This window comes from Chiloscyllium punctatum, chromosome 9, assembly GCF_047496795.1.
Source record: "Chiloscyllium punctatum isolate Juve2018m chromosome 9, sChiPun1.3, whole genome shotgun sequence".
Lineage (NCBI taxonomy): Eukaryota > Metazoa > Chordata > Chondrichthyes > Orectolobiformes > Hemiscylliidae > Chiloscyllium > Chiloscyllium punctatum.
Window position 1 is genome coordinate 2,833,753 of NC_092747.1, and position 13,000 is coordinate 2,846,752.

Genomic DNA, 13,000 nt, shown 5'->3' on the forward strand with positions numbered 1-13,000 from the left:
AGATGAAGTTTTCAAGATATTAATAGGAAAAGACAGGGTAGATAAACTATTTCCATTGGTTGGGAATTTTAGAACTAAGCCAGACCATTCAGGAGAGTGTTTAGGAAGCACTTCTACACACAAAGCATGGTAGATGTTGGGAACTCTGGTCCAATAATGGCTGTGGATGCTACGTTAGTTGTTAATTTTAAATCTGGAGATCAATAATATCTTTGCTTAACAAACATTTAATGGATATGGGCCAAAAGCAGGTATATGGAGTTAGGTCATAGGTCTGCCATGATCTCATCAAATGGGAAGAGAGGTTCAAAGGGCTGAATGGCCTACTCTTGTTCCTCTGAGCAGTTAGGGATAGGTAATAACTGTTGGCCTAGCCAGTGACTCCACATCCTGTGAAAGGAAGCTCTGAGTTTCAGAATTCTGCATCATTAGAGAGACCAACCCTTTGGTCAAGATTTTAATCCAGTGATCCAACCATCCTGTTCCAATAGTTCAGGGAGAGATTCTTTGTCAACAATCCTTCCCCAGTAACAATAGATTAACTGGCTGCTTACAACCCGTCATAAAACTTGCAAAGTAACAATACAACAGTCACTACATTTCAAGGGAATAACTCACAAAGAAGTTTGAAGATTGCAATAAGGTAAAACGAAGATACTAACAGAACATGGAGTTTTGAGCATTCTCAAAGCTATGAACAAAAACCATTCTCTCTTCAATTCTCTTCTTACATGGTGTTTTTTCTGCATGTTCTTTTCCTTTTCCTTTCTAACCTTCAACTGAATGGACACTGGGATTAATCTTTACTTCAATAAGAAGCCAACATACAAAAACCCCATAGTCTAGGAGATTGCTAAGCAAACAGAAAATATTACTGCCTCTTCCAGTTATCCTGTACCTGAAAATGACATCAAGCAGCAACCAGGCTTGTAAAGGGATGGGACAATACAGTGCCATTTGACAAGGGTGTGAATCAGTGTTGATTTGTCACAAGCTGAAAGTACCTACACAGCACTGAAGCCTGTCAGCAGCAAAGGGCCATAGCTGAGGCAATCCCTACACTGACTCTCCCTGGTCACAGCACAACGTGACCAACACACTCCTGTTCAGGAATTGAGTGAAAACAAACATACTGTGGGGCTGCAAGAGAGATGGGAAAGGGGTGGGGGTGGAGGAGAGAGAAATAGAGAGAGAGAGAGAGAGAGAGAGAGAGAGAGAGAGAGATTGAGATTTACTGTAGTTGTTTTGTTCTTGCATTGTACAGAACTCTCTCTTTGAATGTTTGGAATAATTCACAACCACTGAGGTACCAAAGCATTCCATGCCCAAATACAGAGGTACTAGACAATATCATGACTTGAGTTGAAAAGTGGCATGTGATGCCACACAAGTGCCAGGCAATGACCAGCTCCAACATGAGGGAGTCTGACCATTGTCTCTTAACAGCCAATGGAATCGCTGAATCCCCAGCTCTCCACATCCTGAAGCTTACCAGGACCACCTTGAGTGTATTGGATACATGAGCAGGACAGAGGCGAGGACACTGTAGTGAGTAACTCCCCTCCTGACTCCCCAAAGCCTGACCACCATCTACAACTCAGGAGTGTGATGGAGTACTCCCCACTTGCCTGGATGGGTGCAGCTTCAACAACACTCCAGACATTTGACACCATCCAGGACAAAGCAGCCCCCACTTGACTAGCACCACATCCACAAACATCCACTCCCTCCACCACTGATGCTCAGTAACAGCAGTGTGTGCTACCGACAAGATGCACTGCAGAAATTCACCAAAGACCCTTAAAAACAGCACCTTCCAAACCCACACCCACTTCCATCTAGAAGGACAATGGCAGCAGATACATGGGAACTGCAAGCTCCCCTCCAATCGCCCTGACTTGGAAACATATCACCATTCCTTCAGTGTCCCTCTGTCAAAATCCTGGTGTTCCTCCCTGACAGCATTGTGGGTCTGCCTTCACATGGACTGTAGTGGTTCCAGCAGGCAGCTCATCCCCCACCTTCTCAAGGACAACTAGGCAGGAATAGGCAGGCAACAATTCCCACAGCACACAACTGAATGCAACAAATGACTCTAAACCCATTTGCCTGCATGTCCCGTTGCCTTGTGTGCCTTGGTAATGCTCGTGCACATCTAAATCCTTCTTCAATGTGAGGACCGTTTCTGCTTCTCCCATCCTGACAGTTCTAGACTCCCACAACTCTCTGGATGAAAAAGGCTTTCCTTCACATCTCCTGTAAACCTCCTGCCCTTTCTCTTCAATCTCTGCCACGAGTCATTGATCCCTCCAAAGTGGTATGCTTCTTCCTGTCTCCCCTATGTCCCTCAATACTTTATACTTCCCATTCACGGCCCTACTCAATTGCCTCTACTCCAAGGAAAACAACCCCAAACTGAAAGTCTCCAGTCCAGGCAACATCCCGGTAAATCTCCCTCTGCATCCTCTCCAGGGCACTCACATCCCTCTTTTGATATGGATTCCAGGACTGCAAACAATACTCTAGCTGCAACCTAGCCAAAGTTTTGTTTATTTCCAGCATAATCCCCTGCTCTTAAACTCTAAGCCTCAACTAATAAAGGTGAGTATCCCATAGGCCTTTTTTAGCCACTTTATCCACCTATCCTGATACGTTAAGGCAATGTTGGACATGCACACCAAAGTCCCTTTGCTCCTGGGTACTTCCCAGGATCCGGCCATTAATTCCCTTATTTTGTCCTTCCCAAGATTGTCTTCTCTTATTTATCTGGAATAAATTCCATTGCCATTGATCAATCCATCTGACTAGATTGCTTACATCTTGTTGTAGTCTAAGGCTATCCTCTTTAGACACCACCCTTTGACTCTCACTCTCTGATTCCTGCCACTCAGTCAATTGCAGATCCAATTTTCCCAACGTCCTCGAATCCCACGTGCTTTTTCCAATGCTATCAGTTTCCCATGTGAGACCTCATTGTCATAGAGCTATACAACATGGAAACACACCCTTCCGTCCAATTCATCCATGTTGACCAGATATCCTAAATTAATCTAGTCCCATTTGCCAGCGTTTGGCCCATATCCCTCTCAACCCTTCCTGTACCCATCTAGATGCCTTTTAAATGCTGTAATTGTATCAGTCTCCTCTGGCAGCTCATTCCACGCACACACCACTGACTGCGTGTAAAATTGCCCCTTTGGCCCCTTTTAAATCTTTCCTTGCTCCCTTTAAATCTATGCTGTCTAGTTTTGGACTCCCCTACCCTAGGAAAAATACCCTCGTCTATTTATCCTATCCACGTCCCTCATGATTTTATAAACTTCTATAAGGTCACCTCTTCAGCCTCCGATGCTCCAGGGAAAACAGCCTCAGCCTATTCAGCCGCTGCCTATAGCTCAAACCCCCCAAACGTGGCAATATCCTTGTAAATCTTTTCTGAAAACTTTCAAGTTTCACAACATTCTTCCTATTGCAGGGAAACCAGAACTGAACACAGTATTTCAAAAGTGGTTTAAGCAATGTCCTGTACAGCCGCAACATTACATCCCAACTCCTGTACTCAATGCACTGACCAATAAAGGTAACTGTACCAAATGTCTTCTTCATTATCTGCCTCCCTGGGACTTCACTTTCAAGGAGCTATGAACCTGCTCCCCAAGGTCTCTGTTTGGCAATGCTCCCCAAACGTAATAAAAAGCCTTGCTGAAGTTCAAGTAGACTACCTCAAAAGCATTGTCCTCATCTACACATCTGGTCACCTCCGAAAAACTCAACTAAGTTGATCAGACATGGCACTCCTTAATAAAATCATACAGACTGTTCTTGATTAATACTGCCCCTCAGAACAGCTTCCAATAGTTCCCCACCAAGGGCCTGCAGTCCCCTGGTGTATTCTGTGCTCCCTTCTTGGCTAACTGTACCACATCAGTCATCTTCCAGCCCTCTGGCTCCTCTCCTGGTCAGAGAGGAATTGAAATTCATTGGCAGTGCCCCTGTCATTTCCTCCATTGCCTCACTCAACAACCTGGGATACATTTCATTTGTCCTTGGAGATTTATTTATTTTTAAACCTGCCTGACCTCTTCTCTGTCTGTGCTAATTTCTTTAATTGTATCACAAAAATTCTCTCTGATTTCTGAACCCATATCATTCCTCCCACTAGTGAACACTGACCCTAACATTTAGAACTCTGCCCACGTTCTCTGGCTCCACGCATAGATGAACTGCAGCGGTTCACAAATACAGCTCACTACCACCTTCTCCAGGTTCAGTCAGTGACACACTCACCACACACACACACACACACACACACACACACACAGAGACACACACACACACACACACAGAGAGACACACACACACACACACACACACAGAGACACACAGAGACACACACACACACACACACACACAGAGACACACACACACAGAGACTCTCACACACACTCTCACACTACACACAGAGACACACACACACACACACACACCACACACACACACACTCTCTCTCTCACACACTCACCCACACACCACACATCACACTCACACTCACACTCACACATTTTTAAAAACAGAGACAGACAGACAGACATGGAGGGGGAGAAAAAGTGGGGGTGGGGTGGGGAGAAGAGAAGGTAGTGGGTAAGAAAGAGCGGGGGGCAAAAGAGCTGGGAGAGAGAGGGCGAGGGAGGGATGGAGGAGAGACGTATAGAAAGAGTGAGCTCAACTTACAAAGAAACAGAGACAGAGAGGGTGTCAGAGGTGGGGGGGTGAGAGAGAGAGAGCGCGAAAGAGAGAGAGTGAGAGAGAGAGAGCGAGCAAGGGTAAGTGAGAGAGGGACAGTGAATGTGAGAGAGGAGAGAGGGACAAGTGGAGAGACATGGAGGGGAAGAGAGCTAAAGAATGTCACATGGTCAGGAAGAGAGTATACTATAGAGAGATTCAGATAAAGAGAGTGAGATAGACAAAAATAAAAAGAGACACACACACTCACACACACACAGGGGGTAGTGAGGGAGGGAGAGACAGGGAAGACAGGAGGACTGACGATCCGAGAGGCAGAGGTCTGTCAATAGCATCTCTCCAAAAGTGCTGGCCCCCCTAAACCCACCCCCCGTATTAACCAGGAATGTGTGCTCCAATGACAGCAATGAAGCCTGAATCCATAACTGAAATGAGTGGAACCAGGTGGATCTCACTGAATACAAGATCCTTGATTGGGGTTGTTAATCTGGGCTAATCAGGGAGCCCCAGCTGACAGATATAAACAGGGGAGGGATTTGACGTTTGTCCTCATCTCCCTGAAAACCGGTTGAATGTCAGGGTTTGGGGCTTGGCTTTGCCATTCCCTTCCCATGCAAAATTGCTGTTTCTCTGTATACAGCTGTAACTGTTAATTGTTTTGTAAACTGTGAATTGTTTAATAAAATATTTAAAAAAGCAAGAGATTTGATTTAACTGTTGGTCTAGCTAATGTGGCCCTTATCCTGCGCATAGATACACATGTCCCCATATATTTGATGCCCTTGTACTTCTTGATGTAAGTGGTGGTGAGTTTGGACGGTGCTGTCATCCTGTAGATGTTACACACTGCTCTTATTGAGCATCGATGACAGAGGGAGTGAATGGTTAGGTTTGAAGATGGGGCCAATGTTTATCCTGGATGGAGTCAAGTTTCTTGGTTATTGCTGGAACTGCACCCGCACCCTATCCAGGTAAGTGAGGAGTATTTTAATATACTCCTGACTTGGGCCTTGTAGATGGTGGATAGGCTTTTGGGGAATAAAGAAGTGAGCTACTCATTGCAAGATTCCTTATCTCTGATCTGTTTTTATAGTCACTGTGTTTATATGGCTAGTCCTGATCAGCTTCTGGTCAATGGTAACCTCCAGAATATCGATAGTTGGAGATGCAGTGATGAATCAAATATCAAGGGGCGGTCGTTTGATAACCCCGGGTCTACACAGCAAAATATCTGCTTAGATAGCACAGCCTATTGCCAAAGTGGGTGCCTATTCCCACCTGGCCTGCCTGCAATAATTGAATTGAACTGAATTGAATTTATTGTCATGTGTACCAAGACACAGAGAAAAGCTTTGTTTTGGAGCAATACAGGCAGATCACAGAGTTAAGTAGCATCGATAATAAATAAGATAAACAGCGGCAAAAACAAAAACACAGGTACAGATGAATGTTAAGCGTTTGTGAGTCCATTCAGTATTCTAACAACAGTAAGGTAGAAACTGTTTCGAAACCGGCTGGTGTGTGTGTCCCCGATGGTAGAGGTTGTAGAAAAACATTGCCAGGGTGGGATGGATCTTTGAGAATGGTGGCGGCCTTTTCTTGACAGTGGGCCTGGTAGATGGATTCTGTAGATGGGAGGTTGGGTTTGTGATTGTCTGGGCTGAGTTCACCATTCTCTGTAACCATCTCCGATCCTGAATGGTACAGTTGCCATACCAGGTAGTGATACAACCAGACAGAATGCTCTCGATGGCGCACCTATAAAAGTTGGCAAGGGTATTCGCTGTCATGCCAAATTTCCTCAGCTGTCTGAGGAAGAAGAGATGTTGTTGGGCCTTTGTAACCAGTGCGTCCACATGAAGAGCCCAAGAAAGCTTGTTGTGGATGACCATTCCCAGGAGCCTGACACCCTTCACTCGTTCCATCTCTGTGTTGTTAATGTGTGGGGGGGCATGAGTAACATCCCGCCGAAAGTCAATAATGAGTTCCTTGGTTTTGCCGGCATTGAGAGCTGGGTTGTTCTCAGTGCACCATTTTTCCAGGTCTTCCACCTCCTGTCTGTAGTCTGTTTTGTCACCATCTGAGATTCGACTGACTATGGTGGTGTCATCAGTGAACTTGCAAATGGCATTAGTCTGGTATTTTGTGATGCAGTCATGGGTATATCGTGAATACAGTAGGGGTCTGAGTACACACCCCTGGGGGGCTGCAGTGTTGAGTGTTAGTGACAATGAAATATTGTCCCTAACCTTCACTGACTGTGACCTGTGGGTCAGGAAACTGAGGATCCAGTTTTAGAGAGTCCGAGATCACTAAGCTTAGTAATCAGTCTTGAGGGGATAATAGTGTTGAAGGCTGAACTGTCAAGTACTTGTCATTCTGAAGTTACATTGCCTTGAAACAGCAGAACACAACACACAGTTGTACCAACCCAAAACTCAGAATCAAAATGCTGCAAGGGGGACAGTTGTAACAAGCACTTCTGCTCCTTCAGTCTGACCATACACTGCCAGCAGTGACCTACGGACTGAGCTGAGGATGTAATGGTTGCAACAGTTCCACTGGCCGTCAAAATAAGACTTTCAAATGAAATTTCAATAAGGGATGACCACTGGGTTAAACTTTTAAAATACACCTGTTATTAATCTTTCACAATATAGATAAAGGGACAGCCATTCCTCGAGGAAGCAAGGTAGATAACCACATCATCAATCTGTTTTATTCTTTCCTGCAACTTGGAGTTTCGCTGTTTTTGGATCTTGTCAGCATGGGCAAGGGGAAGGGTAAAGGCTGAATTGCAGCCGAGTGTGTGTTCGGGTGTTGATATGTACTATTCTATGTTTTATGACAATTGTAATTGTACTTTTACTAACCTCATCACTCTCCTCCACATCGACATTTCCATTCGCATCGTCATCCATCTGTTTGTGAATACTCATAATGGCTTCAAAACGGAGCACTTCCTCCTCGATGTGGCACGAGGCTTCATCAATCCTGCACAGGTCTGAAAGGAGGAACACAATTAGAGTGTCAATCAACAGCACCTTCTGAAGAAAATACACACAACATTAACACCCATCTCTGGGACACACACACACACACATACACACACACACACACGTGGGTTATAGAGATGCTAGTTTGCTCCTCCAAACCTGTAAGATACCCATGGAATTGATTCCCAATCTCTAAAGATGTCAGCTTTATGTGCTTTGTAAAAGGATCTGAAATAATTCTTCCCACTCCTCCAGCAAACATTTTTGAAATAAGAATGTAAAGGGCAAGGTGACATTATACACCCTAATCCTTGGCAGCTAAGCATTTGAAGTATTAAAACCAGAGACTTACTACACTGCAGCCTGTGAACTAGTTCAGAATGAGAGAGCCAGGCCAGAAACCAGGTTACGGAGGTTCAAATGCTCTGTGGTTGCAGAGTATAGCCTTTTAATGAAGGCCTGTCTACACAGTCCCCTCAATGGGATTTCACTAAAGACCGATGTAGAGAGCAGGGGAACAAAACTTGACTCTCGGTTGCTTTGTGGTTTGTGAAGCTGCTCTGGCGCACCTTTCCTGCTCATAAATGTGAACCACGGTCAACCTTGTAAACTATTTCAGAACTTGAATTTAGCTTCAGTATCACTGCTGCCTGTATCTGTAAGGTGGGACGGTTACAATGGCTTTTATACCAGATCTTCATTTTGCAAATTTTGTCAGAATCTTAAGTGAAAAAAAAGTCATAAATATTCAACAGATCTGGCAGCAACCGTAGAGAGGAAAACAGAATTAATGTTTCAGAGCTTATTCTAGTGAAAGATCAGAGACTTGAACATTAACTCTGCTTCTCTCTGCATAGACACCACCAGACCTGCTGAGGATTTCCAACATGTCCATTTTTATTTTGCAAACTGGCACTGCTTTTAGAAAGATCTCTAACTCACACTACTCCAATGCGGAGCATCAGCCAGGACCAGAAACCTGAACAGAAGTATGTAGGAATACAGCTCAATACAACAGCAGAGAATGTTAATAGGGACTGACGATGTAATGTCGTCCATTGCAGTGGTTCCCACACTCTTGCAAGATCCATGACTGTACTCAAATAATAGGTGTGCTCTTTTATGATGGTTCTACTCTCCTGCAAGATGATCTCCCAATTGCTATTCAATTTATGGCTAAAGATACTCACAGGAATTATACAGAGGTAAAACCTCATGGAGGCTGCATAGGATCAAAGATGTCACAAGTTAAGGACAAAGGGATACTCTGAGGGGTTAAGGGTGGGGGAAGTCGTGAGCCTGAAGGGGATAAGGATAAAAGAGGAGTTTGAGGGGTTAAGAATGTACCAAACACCGTTATTTCTTAGTCCTTGTACACACAGCTCAGGGTCTGTACAGCCTCATGTAGGGAACTGGACTGAGGGAAACAAGCTCCCAGTGGCAGTGTACCAAGCTGAGGTCTGAACCTATGGAGGTCTCCAGCTGGATCTCTGTCTGAGATACCAACCAACTGGACAAGCTCCCACTGACAGGACTAGCTCAGAGTGACCGCCGTGATTGGGTGACATCAGGTGGAGAAATGGGATAGGAGTTGGAGGCAACAATATAAGACAGATGACTAGCTCAATGATCAAGAGTGTATCTTGATTCTGCATCACACATTAGGTACTTTACAGGGGCACTGTTCAGATCCATGGAATTAGTTCAGTTGGCTGGCTGGATGGCTGGCTTTATGTTCAAAACACCAACAGCATCAGTTTGATTCCCATCCTAACTAAGGCAGCCTTAGGACCTGTCTGCTCACCTAACCTGGACAATGGAAGGCAATGGCAAAACACCACTGACAAAGGTTACCAAGAGAACAACTCCAGCTGAAGAATGAGTGAACAATGAGCATGGACTTACCTCCAAGCAGGGCACAATGACAAGATAACCTAGTCTGATAGGACAGTGCCGAGCCATCATCACTCAGTGTTCAGGTCAGCTTTTAAGCTGAGCACTTTGGCAAGTTTACTTTCTCTCCAGCTTTTATTCAACTCTCACATGTGACAAATTTTATGATGGCTAGGTATTAGAGCATCTGTGTGATGGCTATAATATTGGATTGGGATTATAATAACCTGAGTTCAAATCTTACAATTTTTAGACTTTTAAAATTTGAATTTAATTTTAAACAATGGAGATAAAAATGGCTACCCAATTTTAGTTAAAAACATAACCTTGTTTTCTGCAGAGAAGGAAGGCAGCTGTTAACAGTCTGATCCCAGTGAGACTCCAATCCTGCAGTAACCAACGTGTTTAAAATCATAATCACTCTTACAAACCACTCAACTGCATCAAACCACTCAAGGCAGGCTAGTAACACATTCAACATCCACATCTTGAGAAAAAATAATTAAGGAAAACCTTTTCCACTTTGGTGGTGATGTAGTGAATATGGGAAAAGGTTGTGCAGTGTTTAAACAGAGCACACAGCATTGTAATGGCTGAGCAATGAGGTAATGCAATTGTTTACTTTCCTCATTTTCCTGAGCAACCCGTGACTGACGTCCACAGCAGGAAAACGGAAAGGAACACTTATGACAGAACATCCTCAAATCTCACTGCCAAAGGCTTTTTAGTGGAACAGCAAATGCCAGGCATGTTTTATAGATAGGCTGGTGTAAACCATCCCTATTTTTATATCCAGTAATTCCTTCAACAGGTGTTTATAGAGGCCGGTACCAAGCGCTGTGTTTATTCCTTTCAGAGAATTGGATGATTGAGATTGTCATGTTTCTAACAGACTGACAAGGGTTTATTTCGATAGCAGCCTGTCTTAGCTCTTGACTGTTCTGACATTCTCTAGGCTGACATCCCAACTTCTGCCCTCCACAGACTAAAGTTCAAACAACACTGGTGCCTGTAATCTACCTCACACCCAGCAGCCGTGTGGCAGTGACCTATATCTGTTCCTGGCTTAGCAACATCTCGATTTTAAAATTCTTGGACTTTCTTTTCAGGTCCCTTTAATGTCTCAAGCTCCTATCTAGTCCGCACTGGCTGTGATCTCTGTAATCTCCTCATTCTGGTCCTCCTGAAATCTGTGATCTTAGTTGCTCCATATCAACAGCCAGGCCTCCGCTGTCTGCTTACACGGCTCCAGAATTCTCTCCCTAAACTTATTACTCATTCCTACTTTCAGGTACTCCTTGAAATCTACCTTGACCTAGCTTTTGGTCACCTGTCCTGATACGCCCTTGTTTGGTGTCAAAATATGTTGGACTCTTGGAGTGTTTTACGATGTTAAAACGTGCTACAGAAACGTAAATGACATTTGTAGCCATTAAATTACAGTGAGAGTGAAGCAGGACCAACGTGAGAAGCTGTAAAGAGACATGTGCTCCTGACTTTCTCAGTTTTATATGCTTTTTTAAACAACTTTTCTTCCCTGCAGCCTTCCCTCCCACCACTCCATTATGAAAATCAGATTCAACATTGGAACACTGGCCTAGAAGAATGATCAGTGGGAAAATGAGGATTAATGACTATTGAAATGCTGTTTGTTTTTTAATCTCAAGAGTTGAAATTTAAACGTGAGGAAGTGATGCTTCAGTTAAATGGAGCTGGGACAGAGCCTGCATGGAGCAATTGGGATCAGTTGTGGACGGAGATATCAGCCTCAGAGAGACAGCTTCACAGGGTCACCACACTGATCCAGGGATAAACAGGCTACAGGCTCGTATCCGCTTGAGGTTAGAAGGCCGAGGGGCAACCTGATCACGGTATTTAAGGTGATGAAAGGCTAGATGCGCACAGTGTGAAATTCTATTTCTCCTGATTTTTCGTACATCATCTTAAAAAGATAGAAGGTTCCTGGTGACAATTTCTTCCAATAGGAAAACCCAGAAAATAAGGTTCCTGGGGTAGGGCTGGATTGCTGAGGGGTGAGATAAGAAGTCCTTTTTCACATAAATAGTATTGGAACACCGGAACATGCTTCCCCAAAAGCCTGTGGATAGTGAAAGTCAAATGAAATTTTGAAACAGAGAGCAACAGACGTTTGTGAGGGATGCAGAATAAAGCAGAAGAAATTAAGTTGGGGTACAGATCAGCCATAATCTAATAGAACAGCAGACTGAGCTCAAGGGGCCGAATGGCATTTTCCTGCATCATATTTAGAATTATCAGCCACGATCAAACGGTGAGCAGATTAAATGGGCCGAATGCCCTCATTCTGCTCCTCTGTCTTTTTTTTTAAGATTAGATTCCCTACAGTGTGGAAACAGGCCCTTTGGCTCAACAAGTCCACACTGACCCTCCGGAGAGTCACCCACCCAGACCCATTCCCTCTGACTAATGCAACTAACACTATGGGCAATTTATCATGGCCAATTCACCTGACCTGCACATCTTTGGATTGTGGGAGGAAACCCTTGCAGACACGGGGAGAATGTGCAAACTCCACACAGACAGTCGCCCGAGGCTGGAATCGAACTTGGGTCCCTGGCGCTGTGAGGCAGCAGTGCTAACTGCTGAGCCACCATGCCACCCCTTATGGTCTTAATAAACACTGGTTAGTGAACAGATTGGGAATGAAGACAAATATAATAATAAACACCAACCTAAAGCAGGCAGTTTTACATTCTAAATTCTCTTTTGATGAAATGTGTTGAACAGTTCAGGTTAATCGAATGGATTTGTGGTTGGAGCACTTAAACAAATGCAACTTGGTAAATTAAGCAACAATTTTCCAGATTAGCCAGCAACATCGGAATACTGGATATTTTAAATCACTCAGTCGATTTGATAGGGAATTAGCTTTGAAACTATTTAAGAAGATAACCGACAGAGCACTTATAATTCTGAAAAATTAGCAGCTTTTATTTGATCAGTGTCCCCCTCTGGTTTACCAGTCACTGGGGACCTCCATTCTCAGCCACGTTAGAGTCTCAGTCCCGTTCTTTATCACGTGTGGGCAGAAATGAGGCAGGTGGTCACAATACCAGCCAGCATGTGGTTAACAAGGTTAGGGTCATACCCAGTGAGCCAGCCATACAGCGGCCAGCCCATAGGAACCGCAAGGACTTTGCCAGAGATAATTGGACTATGGCAGCCTAAAGAATGAGAGAGGATGTTAACGCAGTTGCAAAGGTAAGATAACTGATTTTTAGGCAAGAACAGATACTTGGGATCAACAGGAACACTCCTCAGTCACGGGATCATAATATGTTGGAGGGAATGAAAAACCTCCAGATAGCAAATGGGACTGGATTAATTTA

The 13,000-nt window shown here is 44.2% G+C and overlaps 1 protein-coding gene across 3 annotated transcripts in view; it reads right to left on the reverse strand.

Moving 5' to 3' along the window:
* stim1b (stromal interaction molecule 1b) overlaps positions 1-13,000 on the reverse strand; it is a 153,493-nt gene that overhangs the window by 87,944 nt on the left and 52,549 nt on the right. For all 3 annotated transcript variants that reach the window (XM_072576700.1, XM_072576698.1, XM_072576699.1), the window contains exon 2: positions 7,617-7,747. In XM_072576700.1, the coding sequence (XP_072432801.1) occupies positions 7,617-7,747 (131 nt within the window). The remainder of the gene's footprint in view (positions 1-7,616; positions 7,748-13,000) is intronic.